The 20,345-nt window shown below is 42.6% G+C and overlaps 1 protein-coding gene across 1 annotated transcript; it reads left to right on the forward strand.

Annotated features, from left to right (window-relative positions):
- The first annotated feature begins 107 nt into the window (after positions 1–107).
- On the forward strand, positions 108–8,348 carry LOC139361204 (protein FAM90A5-like). The gene is made up of 4 exons (XM_071089711.1): positions 108–141; positions 895–1,045; positions 6,622–6,730; positions 7,386–8,348. Exons 1-4 carry the CDS (start codon positions 108–110, stop codon positions 8,346–8,348), a joined length of 1,257 nt encoding a protein of 418 aa, XP_070945812.1.
- Positions 8,349–20,345: the final 11,997 nt, after the last annotated feature.

The raw sequence follows: 20,345 nt of genomic DNA on the forward strand, positions 1-20,345 counted from the left end.
GACACTTCAAAAGGATGATTTTTAAAATATTTGGTCAGCTCATGAGGCACCCACTTATCAAGATTTTTCAGCTTTCCAATTGGCTTCAAAAGCTGGATAACCATACAATGGTCGACATTCAGTTCTTCGCCAACTTCGCGGGTATGTGTAAGAGGATCGAATTCAGTGGTTGCTCTCAATTGGTCGTTATCAACTTCTGGCCCAGAGCCTGGGGCTGAGGCTGCCATGACCACCCTGTTCTCTTCCTTCTGGGGTCCCCAGGAAGCTCCCAGGACTGAATGATCCCCATAAAACACAGTGTACAGGATGGGAGGGCTGGAGGTCAATTACGCCCAACACCTACCACCACAACCAAGAGGCCCCCATAGAGTTCGGCCCTGAGCTGTGTGTCCCTGTGGGATGCAAGCTCCCACGGATACCTCAGGGGATGAGCATGGGTCCTCCTGGCTGACAGGAGCCTGGTGGGCACTGGGTGTGTGGGGCCTGTGTAGGTAGGTTGAACAGCACTGGGCCTAGCCAGGGAGCCAGGGACTGGTGTGGCCAAGTTGGGCAACAATATGTTGCCAGAACCGAAACTACAGTGCAATCAGCCCAGCTGGTAGGGAGAAGGAGGCCTGCCTGCCTAGCAGGACCATCCACCCCTGTACTGGCCCCAAGTCCAGACTGCCTGCCTGTACTGGACATTGCCTTGTCCAGGAGGCCTGGGCATGATGGTCAGGTGGTGTGTCCCTGGGCTCCAGGCCTTGGTGGTCCCTTGGGAGCCGAGCATCCTCTGGGCAGGAGGAGGGCCCGCGGTCCACTGTTTGCATCGGCCCCTGGGGGTATGCCCCCACCCCAGCTCCTCAGTGCACATGGGGACATGGCCAGGGCTCCTCACCTGCTCTGTGGCTCCAGCTCTGAGCAGCTCATTGGGTGACTCTGACAGCTTCCTCCCCAAAGCTTGGGTCCTCATCTGTGGGAATGGGGTGTCCCAGGCCCCCTGCAGGCAGGAACCCACCCCCAGCACCTCTGGTGGGCCCTTCTGGGCTTTCTTACCTACTGGCTTGTGAGACCCGGTTGTCCAAACTTGGTGTCCTATTTTTATTTTGGCCTTTTTGTTAGTGTGTGTTTTCTGTAACTACTGCTGTGTAGATCTTCTATTTGAGTTTTAGGTAGAGAATCTTGCCCACCCAGAGGTCCCCCACCCCAGAGAGCCTTCACTTCTCCCGCCACCGGGCTGGCCCTGCCTGTGCTCCGCTTGGTGTGAATGTTGAGTGTGATGGATCCACACGGCTGCTTGACCCTGCATCTCCCTTCTTCTTGCTGAGGCCGGTTCTGTTCTCTCTTTCTCCACCTGAACTGCACTTGAAGCCAAGATGAAGGATGAGAAGTGGTTGCTACGAAGGACCCTCCTGCAGCGAATCTGCTGTGAGGAGGCCGCGCTGGCCCAGCCTGTCATTTCCTTCTGTAAGCTCATTCCAGAGGTCGGCAAGGGGCGGCCTGTCCCTGCCTGCTCTTGTCGCCTGTGAATCAAGAATGGATTTTACATTTCCAACTGGTTGAACAAATAAAAAAATAACACTTCATGACACTGAGAAGTTTCCATGTCCATAAGTAAAGTTTGATGGGGGTGCAGTCATGCCCATCTCTTCACAGGCCACCTGCAGAAGGCTGCTGTTGTGCAGCCATGGCAGAGTTGCATCCTTGAGGCAAAGGTCAGTTGGCAAAGCTGAAAATATCGACTCCTAGCTCTTTAGGGAAACAGTTTCCAGTCCCTGGTTTAAGGGTTGTGTGGCAGAACCCCAGGATCTTGGTCAGTTTGTTCCTCACTCAGGGCCTGCTGTGGCCTTCGCTAGTATGTCTGCAAAGTCTGTGTGTTATGGTGCCTCTCATGGGGCGTTGAGCTCTGTTGTACTAGATTTCAGGGTGTCTGCCTCATAGTCACCTGTCTCACCAACAGAGACCCTGTGGCCAGATTGAAACTAGTAGGAACTGTTGGTCTTTGGCAGCAAGGATACCTTAGATCTGAGCTTCCACCCACCCTGAGGTGGTCCCATGACACTCAATGTCTGGGTCAAGTTTGGGGCAGGGCTGGTGTCCTGCACTGCCCTGCGATGTGGATCGTAATAGCCAGTGGGGAGAGGGGGATGCTATTACTCCCCATATCCCTCCTGCAATGTGTGTCCATTCTTAGCAGTCTCTTTTTTTCAGGATATTACGAACAATTTCAAAGGTTGTGTGTAAACAGCCTGCGATAGGAGAACGAATACCATCCTCTGCACCTCCGGATATTAGGAACCATATCACACAATGAGTGTACACTTTTGGGGAGATTTGGGATAATGTCGTCCTGTGTTTCCCTGAATATTTGGAGAAATATCACAGGGTGGCAGTATAGCCACTACTTCTTGGCTGGAACATCATACTTTACCTACTGGAAATTAGGAGCAGTATCACAGACTGGGTGTCAAGCCACTGTCATACTGGAAGTAATATCATGCTCTCCCCCACAAGTCATGAGGAACAATATCACAGCGGGTGTGTACCTTCTCCGGTAGTGGGAGTAGTATCATCATCTCTTCCTTTAGATGACAGGAACAATATCACAGGGTGGGTGTACAATCTGTGTGTTTTTGGAAGCAATGTCATTCTCTCTTCTTCTAGGTTTTACTACTCATATCACAGGTGGGGTGTACACTCCTTGTTATATTGGATGGAATCTCATCCTCTTTCAACCTGTAACTTTAGAACAATATTCCATAGGGTGTGTCCATCCCTTCAATATTGGTACTAATACCATCTTCTCCTTTCCTGGATATGAGAAACAATATCACAGGAGGGTGTACACCCCTTGCAATGTTGGTAGTAATATCACCTCTCCCCTGTTGTTATTGAGGACAAAATCCCAGGGTGGCTGTACGGTTCCTACTTTATTGGGAGTAATATCAACCACTTACCCCCTGGATATCAGGAACCATATCAGACAAGAGGTGTCCACCCCCTTCGATATTGTCAGCCATATCATCTTCTTCCCGTCTGCATATTAGGAATGATACCCCGGCGCTGGGGGCGGTGTACACCCTCTGCGATATTGAAAGTAAAATCAGCCTCTTTCCCGCTAGATATTAGGAACTATATCACAGGTGTGTGTGCACCTTCTGGGATATTGGTAGTACTCTCAGCCTCCACCTCGCTGCATATTAGGAACAATATATGGGGGGCAGGGTGGTTACACGTCCTGCAATGTTGAGAGTAATATTCTTCCCTTTCCCCTGTACGTTAGGAACTACATAACCGGGGTCTGTATGCCTTCTGCGATATTGGGATTAATGTTATCCTCTCCCCCACTGAATGTCAAAAACAATATCACAAAAGGGTGTACACCCCCTGCGATATGGCCAGTAACATCATCGTATCTACCTTTGGATACTAGAAACAACATCACAGAGGGTGTGTATACTCCCCTGCAATATTGGGCATAATGTTATCCTCTCTTCCCCTGGATATTAGGAATGATATCCCTGGTGGTGGGATGTGGAGTACATTAAGAACAACATCACTGGGTGGGTGTACACCCCCTGCGATATTGGGTGTAGTATCATCCTCTCTTCCGGATATTAAGAACAATAACACAGGAGGGGTGTACAGCCCCAGCCCCTGCGTTATTGGGAGCAATAGCATCTTCTCCCCCTCTCGATATAAGGAACAATATCCCAAGGTTGGTGTACATCCCCTGGGATATTGGGCGTAATGTCATCATCTCCCAAAGTGGATATTGGGCGTAGTGTCACAGGGGGGTGTACGCCTTCTTTGATATTGGGAGTAATATCATCCTCTCCCCTCAGGATCATAGGCAAAATATTGAAGGGGTTTCACCACTCCTGTGATATGGTCAGTAATATCATTCTCTCCCCACCTAGATGTTAGGAACTATATTACAGGTGGTTGTACACTTCTTGTGATATTGGGAGTCATATCATCCTCTCTCACTCAGGATAGAAGGAACAAGATACTGAAGGGATGGACACCCACTGTGATAGTTTCAATAATGTCATCCTCTATCCCCTGGCTATTAGGAATAACATCATAGAGGGGTGTACACTTTCTTCAATATTGGGAATAATATCATCCTCTCCCAGCTGGATATCAGGAACAAGTCTATTAATTATTAATATTAATAAATATAGTAAAAATTAATAGCAATCATCGATATTAATAATCACAATATAGTATAAAGTAATACTGGTAAAAAATATTAATGATTAGTATAACCATCATAATATCACTATTAACAATAAAATGATGTCAGCAATTAATGTTACTTAAATCAATACTAAGTGATGTAGGTAATAAAATAATAATTAATATTAAGAACTAATAATATTGTTAAATGACATTAATATTACTAATTATTTTCAAGCGTCCATAATCATATATTTAAAATAATTATCCATAATTAATAATGGTATCCTATTAATAGTGTCATTGATAATTATTAAAATCGACATAGATGTTTAATAATTAATCATATTATTACTCCTAATACTGCAGGGGGTGTACACCTACCTGTGATGTTGTTCCTAATATCCAGGGACGGAGAGCATGATTTTAGTTTTAATATCATAGTAGGTGTGCACTCACCCTGTGCCACTGATGCTAATATCTAGGGGGTAGAGTATGACATGACTCCCAACATAGCAATGAATGGAAAGCCACCCAGTGATATTGCTCTTAATATTCAAGGAAGAAGCCTATGATATTACTCCCAATATTGCAGGGAGGGTACAGCTCTTCTGTGATATGGTTCCTAGTATCCAGAAGGGGAGAGGATGATAATAATTCCAGTATCGCAGGCTGTGTTCACCCACCCTGTGATATTGTTATTTATATCCTGGAAGGGAGAGGATGATATGACTCCCCGTAGAGCAGGAGGCGTACACCCAGCCTGGGATATTGTTCCTAATATCCATGGAGAGGAGAGGCTGATATTACTTCCAATATGGCAGAGGATGTACATCCACCCTGTGATATTCTTCTTAATATTCCAAGGCCGAGAGTTTGATATTACTCCCAGTATCGCAGACACTGTACACCTCCGTGTGATACTCTTCCTGATATCCAGAACAGGAGAAGATGGTTTTAATGCCCATATCGCAGGAGGTGAACACCCACTCTGTGATATCTTTCCTAGTATGCAGGGGGAGAGAGGATAATATTATTCCCAATATTGCAGAAGATGTACACATGTCCACCCGTGATATTGTCCTTAATAATCCAAGGCACAGATGATGATGTTACTCCCAATATCACAGAAAGTGTACACCACCCAGTGATGTTGTTCCTATGATCCAGGATGGGAGAGGATGATATTACTTTCAATATCGCATGGAGTGTACACGCCCCTGGTGATACTGTTCCTAATTTCCACCAGGGAGAGGATGATACTACTCCCAATATCACAGGGATTAAAAACATGGGGGTATACAGTGTCTGTGATACTAGGAGTAATATCAACCTCTCGGCCTTGGAATATAAAGAAGAATATCACAGGGTGGATGTACACCCCCTGCCACATTGGGAGTAATATCCTCTCCCTTCCAAGATATTAATAACAATGTCACAGGGCCGGTGAACACAGCCTGCAACACTGGAATTATTATCATCCTCTCCCCCTCTGGATATTAAGAATCATAACACAGAAGAGGTGTACCCTCCCTGCGATACTGGGAGTAATATCATATGCATATTCCGTGAATATTAGGAGCTATATCACCGGGTGGCTATCTATTCATTGCGATGTTGGGAGTTACGTCATACTCTACTACACTGAATATTAGTGTAGCATCACAGGGTGAGTGTACACTTATTGTGATATTAAAACTAAAACCATGCTCTCCCTCTCTGATATTAGGAAAGACATCACAGGTAGCCGTATACACACTGCAGCATTAAGAGTAATAATATGATTAATTATTAAACATCAATGACTGATTTTAACAATTATTGATGATACTAATAATTAATAGGATACCATTACTAATTATGGATAATTATTTTAAATATATGATTATGCATGCTTAAAATTAATTATTAATATTAATGTCACTTAGCAATGCTAGTAGTTCATAAAATTAATCATTATTTTATAACCAACATCACTTAGTATTGACTTAAGTAACATTAATTGCTGATATCATTAATTACTAACAGTGATATTGCTATTAATTATTAATACTAATCGTTAACATTTTTAACCAGTATTAATTTTTACTATCTTTATTATGATTATTATTATCGATGATTCCTATTAATTTCTATTATATTTAATAATAATAATAATTAACAGACTTGTTCCTGATATCGAGCTGCGGGAGGACGATGTCAGGTGGGGAAGCTTCGTGCAGGTTCCCCATGACAGGGGGGAAAGCAATGGAATCCAAATACTGGTCCTTACTTGGGAAGCCAAGAAGGCCACTGGGAGAATGGGAAGGTTGGCACATGAGGGAAGGTGCAGAGGTGGAAAGGGCATAAGAGTTCCATTTATTTATCACAAAACACAGAACAGGACTGGGCCAGAGACTGAATTCTTCCTGTCTCCTGGGGAAAACCGGATACATGGCCTGAACTTTTTCTCTTCTGCAGGCAACAAGACCCGCAGAGGAAGGCTCTCTTCCAGACCTTTTCTGGGAAACCTTTAGAGAAGCAGCTGCCAAATCGAAAAGAATCCATGGAATCTTGGATTTATCTGAGGGTGAGTGTCACCATGGGTCCCTGTTCTTTGCTCCACTAGGTCACTCTAGTTGATTTTCTTTCAGGTTCTCGTGTGTGTGAGGGGATCGGGGAACCCTTCTTCCCTGCCTTCTTGGGGTCAGGGACTCCACGATCCTTCCAGGTCCATTTGATTCCAGGTGAAGGCATCTGAAGATGCCATATTTCCTGTTGCTTTCTTTCTGTGCAATGATGGCAAGCCTGTCAACAACATCTTCCTAGCAGCGTGAGGAAATTAGTCCCTCAGGGGCCCCAAACATGGAGGAGGCTCACCCTAGGAACATGCATGTTTTCAGAAAAGGCGTCCTGGGAACCCTTGAGCCACCAACCTGCCTTCAGAAGGGCATTAGTCCGTCCCACTTCATGGAAGGCTGAGTGGAGGCGCTTTGATCCAGTGAATGCCCAAGACACAGTCTTTAGAAAAATGGTATTCTTAGATCATAGCTCAAGAGTGCATTTTTCATGGGTCTTGTCCCGATCAGCACTCACGTTAAGGATCTGTTCCTACTTCCAAGGACCGCCTGTCCATACCGTATTAAGAATTTCCTGCTGTGTGCACCTTGTCTTTGGATGTGGTTGATTTCCATATTGGCTCGATGCTGACGAACTTCTAACGTGTGTGGTCTCCTTTCTTTCAGGTTGTAAGCAGGCCAATGCCGGTCCACACAACCAATAAGAGGCCACGCGTGGACCCTGCCCTCACTGATGGCTCAGCTACGAAAATGTCTGACACGGTATCCGTCTTGGCTTCACTGTCTCCCCTCAGAAAAGCCAGTCCGAGCTCCTCGTCAAGTCTCCGACCAAAGGAACGACAGACAGGGGCTGTGGCCGACATCCCTCAGCCTGGAGTCAGGCAGCAGGGCCCGGAGCCTCTCGTCGTGGTGAAGCCGACACACAGCAGGCCTCAGGGTGGCAGTCGAGAAGTTTCCCAGGCTACCTCCAAGCCCCACGGCCTGATCCGGGTCATCAGCCCCCAGGCACAAGACAAACGTGCTGCGGTGACCTCACAGCCCTGCCCACCAGCCGACACACACAGCTTGGGCCTCGGCTCCAATCTCAGTTTCAGGCCAGGAGCCAAGAGAGCTGCCCAGACTCCGACTCAGGCTTGCCTGAACTTCCCCAAGAAACCGAGAATGGGTTCCTTCCAGATGCCCGAAAATGCCCTCCAGGGAGGTGAACTGGGGGTCCCGGAGACTCTCCAACCTCCGCCAGCTGCAACCGAACTCAGACCAAGTCCGTCGCCCCAGATGAGCAGGGGGACACCCGCCCAGGTGCCCAGCACCAACCGGCAGCCTCTGCACAGCAGACCTTGCCTGCCTACTGCCCAGGCCTGCACCATGTCCCATCACCCAGCGGCCAGCCACGATGGGGCCCAGCCTCTCAGAATGCTCTTCTGGAGACTGGAAAACGGATGGTGGAGCTCCAGCCTCCTGACAGCTCCCTCGTTTCCCTCTCCTGAGAAGCCGGGAGCCTTCCTCGCTCACAGCCCTCATGTCTCAGAGAAGTCTGAGGCTCCCTGTGTTGCTGTCCCCCTGAGTGTCCTCTATGAGTACCTTCAGGTTTCCTCCTCCTCAGAGGACAGCGATTCTGACCTGGAGTGAGACTACAGGTGGCCAGGGCTCCATTGCATCCAGCTCCCGTGATTTGGAGGGGTCTGTGGGACTGAGGAGCACAGAGCAGAGAGCAGACTGTGTGTGGTGACTCCCAAGCTCCCCGGCTGGGGTGCTTCTGTGGATGTTGGAGCCCAGGCCAGGCAGGGACCAGATGCAGAGACTCTGCCTCATCAAATTCTGGTGAGGGACATTGTAGTTCGCCGGGATCTCCGGAAACCCGCCACCAGAAGCTTCTGTGCCAGTGATTCGTTGCCTCAGAAACTGGGTGACGGTGACGCGCGGGATTCAGACTTCCGCTGTGATGTCAGTAGGAAACCGGGGAATGACTGTGTGTTTGCTCTCTAGATGACTGAATCAGGGAACAGTTAGGCAACCCTGAGAGCTGCAGGCCTTCAGCTGTGCCCCGCCCTGACAGCAGTGTTTTGGACGCTGTGAAGCGTTCTGCGCAATGCGTTCTTGGGGTGTTTCCTCAGCCTCGAAAATTGGGCTCTGGAATGCCATTAGAAATAGGTGTGTTTAATTTGTTTTGAAGTGAATAAAATTCTCAAAAAAGATGACGTACTCTCTTTTGACTTTCATTCCGTGTTTGTGTGTAACTGATTTTCCAAGGGCTTGAAAATTTCTTGACTTGTCAGCAATCCAAGTCATTATGTCTCCGAAACAGAGTTGATTGAAGGGACCACAGGTCTTCGCAGGACCTGTGACTTCTTAAACATCCACAGGGGCAAGAGAACCTCAGCCCCACTCTACCAACACGCACCTAGTCAAATTCTGCCAAGTGAATCTCACGCACGCTAACACGTGGGGAGGGTTGCTTGCACCACGAGTCCCCATTTGGCTCACGGCGATGCCACGTGTCGGGTTTCACACGTATGTGTTGCACCGCAGTCCATTTCACAGTGGTAGAATAAATGTATTGGCTTTCTGTCGGTTTGTTGGAGGCAAAAACCTGTGATGTTCTTGGTTTTTGGTGGGAGAGTTTCACTCTGGAAAAGAAAATATTCTGAAAATGGAGGTTTTCCTAGATTGTATTTCAAGGTGAGTCTACTTGATGCCAGTGAAGCATATTTTGGCATATAATACACATGGTTGTATTATATTTTGTCTCTATTACCTCATTTTAAAAAACTATTTTGTGAAAAATGTCAGAGTTAGATATACCAATGTTAAATTTCTGATCACGTGTCCAGAAGCACTGGAAAATGCGGCCTAGAATGCAAAATTCCCAGCCACTTCTTTGTTGAACTCTCTGCAGAGCGGCATTTACATCCAGGGGTTTTCAAGGTGCACTAGTGTGGCATGAGCTGGTCTTTGGCTTCCTGTTGTAGTTGGAATCGTGCAGATTGTTTAGGGGTGGTGTCTGCTTGTCCCATCTTTCCAAATCATCATTAACCTTTCCTCAGCACCCACATGGACTCAGAACTTACCTAGAGTCACAGGCAGGTCTGGGAAGCTGCCCTTGAGCCTTTGTGCAGTCCATGATGGTTCCATCCTCTGATCCGCTGGGGCACATTCTGCAGAGGGACAGGCTGGCATAAGCTGTCCCTACCTTTCTGAAAATCATGGAGATTCCTGGTACCTGAAACCACATAGAAATATCTGTGGAGTCTCAGGCAGGCCATGGATGCCATTCACAGGCTCCTGTTCTTCCACTTAATGGCAGCAAGAGTGATTCCTGAATTTTCTAATTGACGTCAAAACATTTTGGTGACTTTGTTGTGTCAATGACCACTCCTGTTTCTGTGGCATCCAGTTCACCTGTAAGGTTTTTGGGGATTATGTGGAAATTCGTGCATTTTTTCAGAGCCTCACTTCATCCTGGATGCTCTCAGGCATGCACAAGCAGATTCCTGCCTTGGTGGCATCTTGGAGCATTGCAGGAGACCCCTTAGGTCTAGGAGGCACTAGGAGGTCCATCAGGAATTGGGAGGGCATGTGTCTGCCCATCTGTAGTGTGAACTTCTATTCACCTTCAGAATGCAGATTCTTCCTGAACTAATAAATTATCTTCATCTTGGTGTAAGTAGCCACAAAAGAATAATTCATACTAACTCCATTAATAAAAATAACTGAAAATCAACAATGAAGTTAATAATGACAATGTTAATTATTATAATATTGATAGTAATAATAAAACAAAGGCATTAGAGATTAGAGATTCCCTTAAGTGAAGGACAATGTGAAGATATAGGGATACATGAGTTGTTTGGACTCAGAGTCCAATGAAACATGTTCCTCAAAGCAAAGACAAGAAGCATAAGGAAAATATAAAGTTCATGGATGACCACCTGGGCTACTTTGGAACCCATGTGGGAACACTGCAGGCAAAGTGTACCTTGTCCTGGGACTGCCCACCACCCAGCCCCCACTCACCTTCATGAGGTAGGACAGCAGGATAACGGGGAAGGAGTCCATGCAAGGGATGCAAGACTTGTGTCACACCTGATTCAAAGAAGCACTGCTTATGACAGATGTTTCTCTCCTAACACTGTGTCACCTCTAACTGCCTGGCTGCATGTCTGCCATCTGTTCTTCTTAGGTCACAGGAGGGACAGACATTACTGTCCACCTATCTGCATACAGAGCCGTTGGAGGACATTACCCTTGTTGCTTCCTCTTTGAAAAAGGGCAACATACACGGCAGATGCCATTCTCTGTCTCTTTGGAAAACTTTGCCACCACATTTAAGGTTTTCTTCAGCCACAGAAAGCCACCTGCTTCAAAGTCTCACCCTCCACAAGTGGCAAGCACACAATTATTAATGGAGGCAAGGGATGCATAGGTTTTGCCATTTGATTCAATTGGGACAAATAGGGGAGGTCTTCTTAGCTGAACAGCTCTGTCTGTGCGGCCAGTTGACAAAGTCAGGCTGCGTTGCCATTAGACTTGTCCCTTTGCACATAAGGCTTCACTCCAATCCTTTCCACAGATGTGGATCCTGACATTACTTCCTAATAAACATCCTGCACACTAAACTTCATCTATATCCAGCTCTCTGGGAACCAAACCTTTGACAAAAGTGAAAAGTTTCTAGGGAAAATATGGTTTCCTTATCAGACAGGGATCAAATTCTGCTGAGCTAGAAAATAAGGTAAAGTCTGATGCCATCTCATGATTTTTTTTATTAGGACATTACCACTGCCAGCAAGAATTATGTGTATCAATTCATGGGGACAAAAATCATATTGGAGTGGGATGAGGTTGTTTGAGTTGAGGAGAAATTTTGACGAATGAATTTTACCCTCAACTTGAGTTCAGGAGAGGAGATGAAGATGAAAACAGCTGGAAATAAAAGGTGTCCAAAATATTTTTCTGGTTTTTCAAAAATCAAATTTCAGGTTGGGAGACACTATGTTTAAATTCTAAAAGGATGTAGCATACTGAGAGGAAATAACTATAGATAAATTGTCCTTTTTGTAAATAATACACTTCATGATATGACAGGAGACCAAGGGACACAACACAAATTTGGAGTTAAAGAAATGAACAGACATTCTCGATATTCAGCTGTTATGGCAGAGATGCCAGAATGATGGATGTCCATGTAGCAGTACTTTTTTTTTTTTTTTTTTTTTTTTGAGACGGAATCTTGATCTGTAACCAGGCTGGGGTGCAATAGTGTGATCTCAGCTCACTGCAACCTCCGCCTCCTTGGTTCAAGAAATCCTCCTGCCTCAGCCTCCCAAGTAGCCAGGACTACAGGTGCGCACCACCACACTCAGCTAATTTTTGTATTTTTAGTAGAGATGGGGTTTCACCATGTTGGCTAGGATGGTCTCGATCTCCTGATCTTGTGATCTGCCCCCCTTGGCCTCCCAAAGGGTTGGGATTAGAGGTATGAGCCACTATGCCCAGCCCATGTAGCAGTACTTTTGAACTTAATGGCTGAAAGCATCCACCTCCAATTATTATATTTACAAAAGAGTACAAACCATGTAATGAATTTTAAAGGGAAGACAAGCCTGTGGGGGCTTAACAGCCATGGCAATGTTTTGAACTTCTTTTTATTAAACACGTAAGAAGTAAGTGAAGTTCAAAACCTAACAGAATTGCCGGGAATTATTTGAAGAACTACCAAGATGACTTAGACACTATGAAATCCTTACGATACCCTCTGGTGGAGTTTCCTCCTGGAGCCAGTGATTTTAAGCCAGAGGCAAATGTCTCTGCAGGCATAAGAATTCGACCCAAATGTACTATTCAATTTTAAATGAGATGACAATAAAATTATCTGCTATATAGTAACAACTTTTTTTTTTTCTTTCGGACAGAGTCTTTCTCTGTTGCCTAGGCTGGAGTGTAGTGGGGCACTCTTGGCTCACTGCAATCTCTGCCTCCTAGGTTCAAGTGATTTTCCCACCTCATCCTCCTAAGTAGCTGGGATTATAAGCATGTGCCATCATGTCTGACTGATTTTTGTATCAGCAAAATTATTTCTGGGGTGGAGAGTTAGGGACCTTTATTCTCCCACATCCAAAAACATGTTCTCCAAATGATCTGTCAATAGAAATAACTGATACCTATATTTGCTAACCTATCTTTTTCTTTCTTTAAATTCAGAACTAGAGTGTGGAAAAGTTATATTAAGAAGGTTCTCTCAATTTTCAACACAAGTGATGGGCTAGGCACTATTCTAGGTGCTACAGATACACATTCACATACCCACAATAGTTTTGCCTTATTACCTCCTACATTCTAATAATGCATCAAAAGAAAAGTATAGATTAGCTTTTTATTTTTTTGAGATGAAGGTTAATTCTGTCACCCAGGATGGAATGCAGAGGCAGGATCTCAGCTCACTGCAACCTCTGCCTCCTGCGTTCAAGCGATTCTCCTGCCTCAGCCTCCTGAGTAGCTGGGATTACAGGCATGTGCCACCATGCCCAGAAAATTTTTGTATTTTTCAGAAAGACAGCTTTCATTATGTTGGCCAGGCTGGTCTCAAACCCCTGACCTCAAGTGATCCATGCACCTCGACCGTCCAAAGTGCTGGGATTATAAGCATGAGCCATAGTTCCCAGTCAAAGAGAATAGCTTTAAATAGAAAGCATGAAACCAAAAGAAATGTATGTCCATCAATTTTATACTGTATTTGGCCAGGTGCAGAAGATCGACTTGTAGTATTGTAAGGGAATAAGGTCAGTTCACATCTAATTGTTAGGACCAGTCGCCAGAAACCAAAAGTTGGAGGAGTTGTATCTTTTGAGGTGGGTTGCACAGGCAAGCAGCAAGTTGCTATCTCTCCAAAGTCCTAAGCTGTTCTATTTCTCCTACTGTGGAAAAATACATCTCCTACTTGATTTCAATTTATATAGGAAAATGCTTAATAAAACTAATAAGGGCTACATTCTAGGGACACAGCTAGACCACACATATACTGAATCTTGATTCTGGAAACACATCTTGTTCAATGTAACTGGATTTTCATGACTACAAAAATGTAACCCTGACACAATATTGGAGAGTCAAAAGGAAAGGACATTTTGGATTGAAATTTTTTATTTTAAAAATATGTCCTTGAGTTCTATTAACAATAGCCAAAACCTGGGAACAACTCAAATGTCTATCGAGAGGAAATCAAGAAACAAATTATATGCATATTATAGAGCAATATTGGGCAATAACGGGGGATAATCCACTCTATTAATCAATAACTTGGATCAATATAATCTTTCTCACCCTGAGTGGGGAAAGCTAAGCTAAAAAGTGTCCTGTAATATAAATAAATGTACACAAAATTCTAGAACAGACAAACCTAATATAAGCTAAAAAAAAATTAGAAAAGCCAGGTGCAGTGGCTCATGCCTGCTATGCCAGCACTTTGTGAGGTGGGTGGATCACATGAGCTCAGGATTTTGAGACCAGCCTGGCCAACATGCTGAAGCTACTCCATCTTTACCAAAAATACAAAAATTAGCCCAGTGTGGTATTGTGCGCAGGAATAGAAAACCAAATACTACATATTCTCCATTGTAAGTGAGAGCCAAACATTGGGTTATATGTTGTTTAGCTCTCACTTATGTGGAAACAATAGACACTGGAGATTCTTAGAGGGAGGAGGGAGGGTTGAGTACAAGGACTTAAAAACTGTCTATTGAGTATTATGTTCACTAGGTGTGTGATGAGATCATTCATACTCTAAACCTCAGCGTCACACAATACATCCATGTAACAAACCTGCACATGTATCCTCTGTGTATAAAATTAAAATTAAAAAACTAAAATGAACAAACAGATACGAGTAGGAATTTCTCAAAAGAGGAGATACAAATGGACGACATATATATAAACAATTCTTACCCTCTCTAGTCATCACGGGAATGCAAATGAAAATTACCATGAAATATCACTTCACACCTGTTAGAATAGCTATTATCAAAAAGATGGATGATAACAAGTGTTGGTAAGGATGTGGAGAAAAGGGAGCCTTTGTATACTGGTGGTGGGAATGTAAATTAGTATGGCCATCTTGGAAAATAGTATGGAGGTTTCTCAAAAAATTCACAATAAAAATACCACTTTGTTCCAACAATCCCACTTATTTTATTTATTTATATATATATATATATATAATGGTATTTTTATATGAAGTGGTATATATATATATATATGAAGTCATTGAAATCAGTATGTGAAAGAGATATCTGCACTCGTATATTCTTTTCAGCACTGTTCACAACAGTCAAGCTATATGAAAACACATATGTTATCATTCATTCATGGACGGATGAATTAACGTTTTATATATATATATGTATGCACAATGGAATATTATTCAGTATTATACAATAATGAAACCCTGTCATTTGTGACAGCATTGATGGATCTGAAGGGCATGAAGTCATGTGAAATAAACCAAACACAGAATGACAAATATTGTATGATTTCACTTGTATTTGAAATCTCAAATAAACTCAGAAGCAGAGAGTAGACTGGAGGTTGCCAGGAGCTGTGGTGCAGGTAAATGAGTAGGTGTGATTATAGTACAAAGTTTTAGATATACAAACATAAATAAGTTCAGGAGGTCTAATTTACAACATAGTGCTTTTAGCTATGAATGCTGTATTGCGTACTTAAAATATAATAGGAGGGTGAATTTTTTGTTAATTGTTCTTACTAATAGAAATAATAATTAGAATGGGAGGGAGAACTTCAGGAGGTGATGATTATGTTTATAATCTTGATGGTAGTGATGCTTTCACAACGTATCCTTATCCTCAAACTCACTGAGATATACACATTAAATAGGTACAGCTTTTTAATGTAATCATATCTCAACAAAGTGTTTTTAAGGGAGGTTGGTTAAAAAATGTAAAAAGGAAAAGTAGATGTTCCTTTGCCCTTCTCCCACGCCTTTTTTCTCCCTGATGTCTAGAATTCAGAAATAATAGGTGGAAATTTAGCAGCCAAACTAGGGTATTTTCTGAAGTATAGCAGAGCAGATACCTGGAAGGGACCTGCATCCCTGATGACATTAGAAAGAATCTGTACTAGCCCTGAATGGTGTAACTACAGGATAATTTTGAGTGAAAAAGAAATCAACTTCTGTCTTGTTTAAGTAACTTCATTCAGGCATTAATTTTATAAACATGTAGAGAATACATACTCCTTATGAGTAGAAACAATGTTTATAAATAAAACAATGGTGATAAATAAAAGAAAATAAAAAGCCTTGAAACAAAGTGGTTTAATAGCTATACATAGTTATTTTGTTGAAAGATTCTGCTGCTAATATTATTCAATATTTTTGTACGCTGGTGCGAGTAAGGAAATTTACATTGTCTAATAAAAATTATTTATCAATTTATAAAACAGTAAACATTTCATAGAATGGGGCTAACAATCTGCATTGCAAAATAACTTTCAGTTGATTTTATGCACAGTAATTATTGAGAATCCCAACAGATCTGGACCTACATAGGTGCTATCAAGACTTAAGGAAGAAAATTTTCCTGACTCTATCCCTACCTCCAGTTCTTAACAGATCTAGAGATTCAGAACTCAAATCCAGACCTCCTGCTTCCATGTGCAGTGGCCTTTCACTGTCCTGTTTTGCTTCACTTGTTGAAGAGGATTTGAGAATAAATGACCACGTGATTCAACTCTCTCCTCAGCTCTGAGGAATATAGCCCTGTCCTGGCAAACAAGAAGCTCACACAGTAGTAGAGGAGGCAAATAGACATTCACTAATCTAGCATACAAGCAGTAGGCACTGTACCATAAACAAGGCACTGTACCATAAACAAGGCACTGTAGGGGTTCAGACCAGGAGCAAAGCAGGGATTAGCAGGGCTAGTAAAGTCTGGGAAGTGTTCAGTAACAAAATGTCTAATCATTAACTAAACCAAATTATTTCTCAACATGGCCTAATTAATTGTAACTTTATATAAATGGTTGGTTGCTCATAAACCTTAATCTTTTGCCAAAATATTTGTAGCTTATGTTCCCATTTAACAAGGTTTTCTGGTCAAAACTATGCACCCACATCCTTCTAATGAACTTAGTGTCCAATAAAACATGGACTTTCAGTCATCCCATGAAGGTGATTTTATGTGCATAGTACATCTCTGTCTGCGAATATGCCTAATGAGGTATGGAAGGACACTTATTATCCAAACAAAGACATTCCACTGGTGCTAGAGAGCTACAGACGGAAGTTTTTTCTGCCTACTGGAAATAAAGCCAAGCTTTCTTCTTCCTTCAGCAATGAGGATTGCTGTCCTCCTCTTTATCATTCTCTCTCTCTCTTTTTTTTTTTAATGGGCCAAACTCTACCAAATAACAAGATAAACTTTGTGTAAGCCTTGGTAAGAGCAGAGTGTCTGACACCTTATGACCTTATGGTGCTATAATACTCAAAGCAAAAGCAAAATCACCTATGACCAGAAAAGGGAGTCACAGGAAATCTAGAAGACTTATTGGCCAAGAGACCTGCAGCCTCATAGTTCCTTAGCTCTCCAGAAGAACTCTCACGTGAAATGAAGTCAGTGGTGTTTCAAGTGCTTGAAACCCTCGTTACTCTACCTCTAAATGTGAATTAATTAGGCAAGTTTACTAGCAGTTACTAGACCTCAAAAGCAAGAGAATCAGGCATTATTCTACTAAATATTGGTCTCCATAACTCCTCTATTTTCTTTAGGAAAAGTTAGTTAGCCTAAGACATTTGGCATAAGGCCTATGCCAAAGCTATGTTGGGGTCAGCCAGGAAGGATTCCTGGGGGTCTCCTTGAAAATATTACAGTAATCGAAGAAATCTTCAACCTATTGCCCCTCAGTACTGTTGGTCCCTTGTACTTGATTTTTCCCCTTAAGTTTTATTCCAATTTCTAACATTACCATTCCCTCTTCCTTCTCAGCAACTAGTCCTTCAAAGTAGAACTTAAACAATGACCAGACATGGCCCTGCAACAGAGCGTATCCTTCTACGTTTAGCATGCAATCATGAATCACAGGTATAAGACCCCTTGAACAGACGTGGTTTTGGTGACTACATGTAGGACTTACTGCTTTTACCCAAGAAGAGGATCAGACATCCTAAGTAGCTCAGAAATTTTTCTGGAGCTCTTGAATGTGTAGAGGCAAGAAAGATTAAGCAACCTGTTGCCTTACATGAGGCATACTATCTTTTTATGTTTTCTTTTGAATTCAGGATTTCAAGGTTGGGGAAGGAGTGGGAAAGTAGCCATGGACATGTGAGAATGTGGATGATCCTTTTACATAGTCAGGAACGGTCAAATTCTATGCTTTATGTTGTTTGCTAAAAGACACTTTCCAAAGCTTTCAACAGAAAATGTAATGGCACACATGCCTATTCTTGGTGAACCCAGACTTTTTGTCTAGTCTGTGATAGTCAATTTTGAAGGACTGCTTAGGGTAATGAATCCTTCAAGTTGTAAAGATGAAGGGCAGTTTTTGGACAATTCCCATTTTGCTGTAGGAAAACTAATCTGGAAGAAGTAAAAGGGAGAGATTGAAGTGGGAGAGAACGGAGGTGGAAAATGAGTTCAGTTGATCAAATATTTGTTAAGCACCCACTGTATGTCGGGCCCTTACAAGGAAGCAAGCAAAGAACAAAAGCATGTGATGGCCTGGCTCCTAAGAAGCTAGAGACCAGTAACTTGGATTGCTATAGAGCAGAAAAACGTCCACAAGCCCCTACAATACAGCACTGGCATAGGATGAAGAAGAAGTTTCTTTCTATGAGATAAATAGCATACAACCAAATAAGAAAGTCAAAAGTTACACAAAGTTCAAAAACCTAAGGCACCAACCTTTAAGAGATCTGAGTGTTGGTGGTGACTTTGGAAGGAAAGTTATTATTAGGATTATTTTAGTACTAAGGGTTTTGAGCTGTCTATCCAATATTTTCATCTGCACCTCTACTTTGGTAATACTGTGTGTATGTATTACCAACCTTTAAGAGATCTGAGTGTTGGTGGTGACTTTGGAAGGAAAGTTATTATTAGGATTATTTTAGTACTAAGAGTTTTGAGCTGTCTATCCAATATTTTCATCTGCACCTCTGCTTTGGTAATACTGTGTGTATGTGTGCGTGCGTGTGTGTGTGTGTACGTGTGCCTTTTCATGTGTTTGAAATATATTATCTATCCCACACTCCACATTGGTTTGGGGGTTAATTACATACAGGCTGATCTGAATCTATACTCTTAGGAACGGGGTTAAGCTACTCTACCACATTGTGAAGAGTTGATATGTAAGAGACTCTGAACATCTTATAAATTATCTTTAAAATGTTTCCTTTTTCGTGAAGGGAAGAATAAGTATTTGTAAACAAATGCAAAAATTTCTTTAACTAAATGAAAGAACAGTTAGTTAACCTTGTTGTGATTAGCAGAGAGGATAGCTGCAGACACTATAAAATCACTCAGCAACAAGATTTGACAAAACGTTAAAGATGGCTCTATTTTTCCTGTTTTATACAGGAAAATATTAAGGCCCTGGGAATTGAAGTACTTTTCCCAACAGTGGAGTAAATGTCAGAGTCAAGGCTGTGTTTTACATCTCGGTTTCCCCACACATCCCACCCTATGGTTCTGTTGTGCTGTTCCTTTGTGTGACTCCTCAAAGCCTGGTTAAAGGTGATACCGTATCAAATTGTATTAACTCAGTAGCACAAAACACCAGGGAATTGATTTATAAGAGTATTAACCTTGTGGCATTACTGAAGACCCATCTGATTAGTAGTTATCGAGTAGTCACCCTGGCTAAATATATGGGTTTGATTTTTAATTTTGAAAATGAAAAATATTTTAAAATCTATGTCTTACATCCATATCCCCAGGAAATTTTAATCAAGTTTTAAAACTTCCAAATTTAGATAAACTCATGTTTTTTGTTGTTTTAATTTTCACTCAATGAAAATAGAAAAAAAACTAATTGGATAGAACAGCACAGCAGAAGCATTACTTATCGCCAAAAATGGGATGCAACAAGACTGAAGAAGAAAATGCAGGACAGTGCTTAAAAAAGCAGTCTAATGAAAAGTGGGGTCTCCTCAGGGTGTCCTTAGGTAGACATTGCAGCAGAACTGCAAAGTTTTCTTTAGAAGGCTAGGGAAGAGAGGAGGAAACAGAGAAGGGGCAAGAGTGGAAAATAGAATGAGGCTCAGAATACCAAGCGTTAGTGCTGTCCCTATCACCTTCCTCACTTGATCACTGGGTGATCTTGGGCAAGTTTCTTCCTTTCCCTCAGCTCATTTCCTCATCTGGAAGGTAAGTCACTAGACAAGATAGTCTTTGATGTTCATTGTAACTCTAACTGATCTTCCCCAAGCAAATGGCTGGGAAAGACACTGTGCCCACAATATGCAAGACACAAGGTTTACAAGCAAAGAACAAATCAAAACAAAAGATGTTTTAAAACCCCTAATGTCACTTGAATTCTTACAAATAAGCAATGGTACATCATACTTTTACAAAGTCCTTCTGTGATTTCATTTTTAAAATCATTTCAAGTTTTATTTTA

The sequence above is a fragment of the Macaca nemestrina genome, unplaced genomic scaffold, assembly GCF_043159975.1.
Source record: "Macaca nemestrina isolate mMacNem1 unplaced genomic scaffold, mMacNem.hap1 Scaffold_101, whole genome shotgun sequence".
Taxonomy (NCBI): Eukaryota; Metazoa; Chordata; class Mammalia; order Primates; family Cercopithecidae; genus Macaca; species Macaca nemestrina.

Excerpts from the sequence above, each read along its gene's own strand:
- LOC139361204 (XM_071089711.1), top strand. The coding sequence starts at position 108 with ATGGTCGACATTCAGTTCTTCGCCAACTTCGCGG. Across the intron at positions 142-894 it reads GTTCTTCGCCAACTTCGCGG|CTCTGAGCAGCTCATTGGGT; the intron begins GTATGTGTAAGA and ends CTGTGGCTCCAG. Across the intron at positions 1,046-6,621 it reads GCTTTCTTACCTACTGGCTT|GCAACAAGACCCGCAGAGGA; the intron begins GTGAGACCCGGT and ends TCTCTTCTGCAG.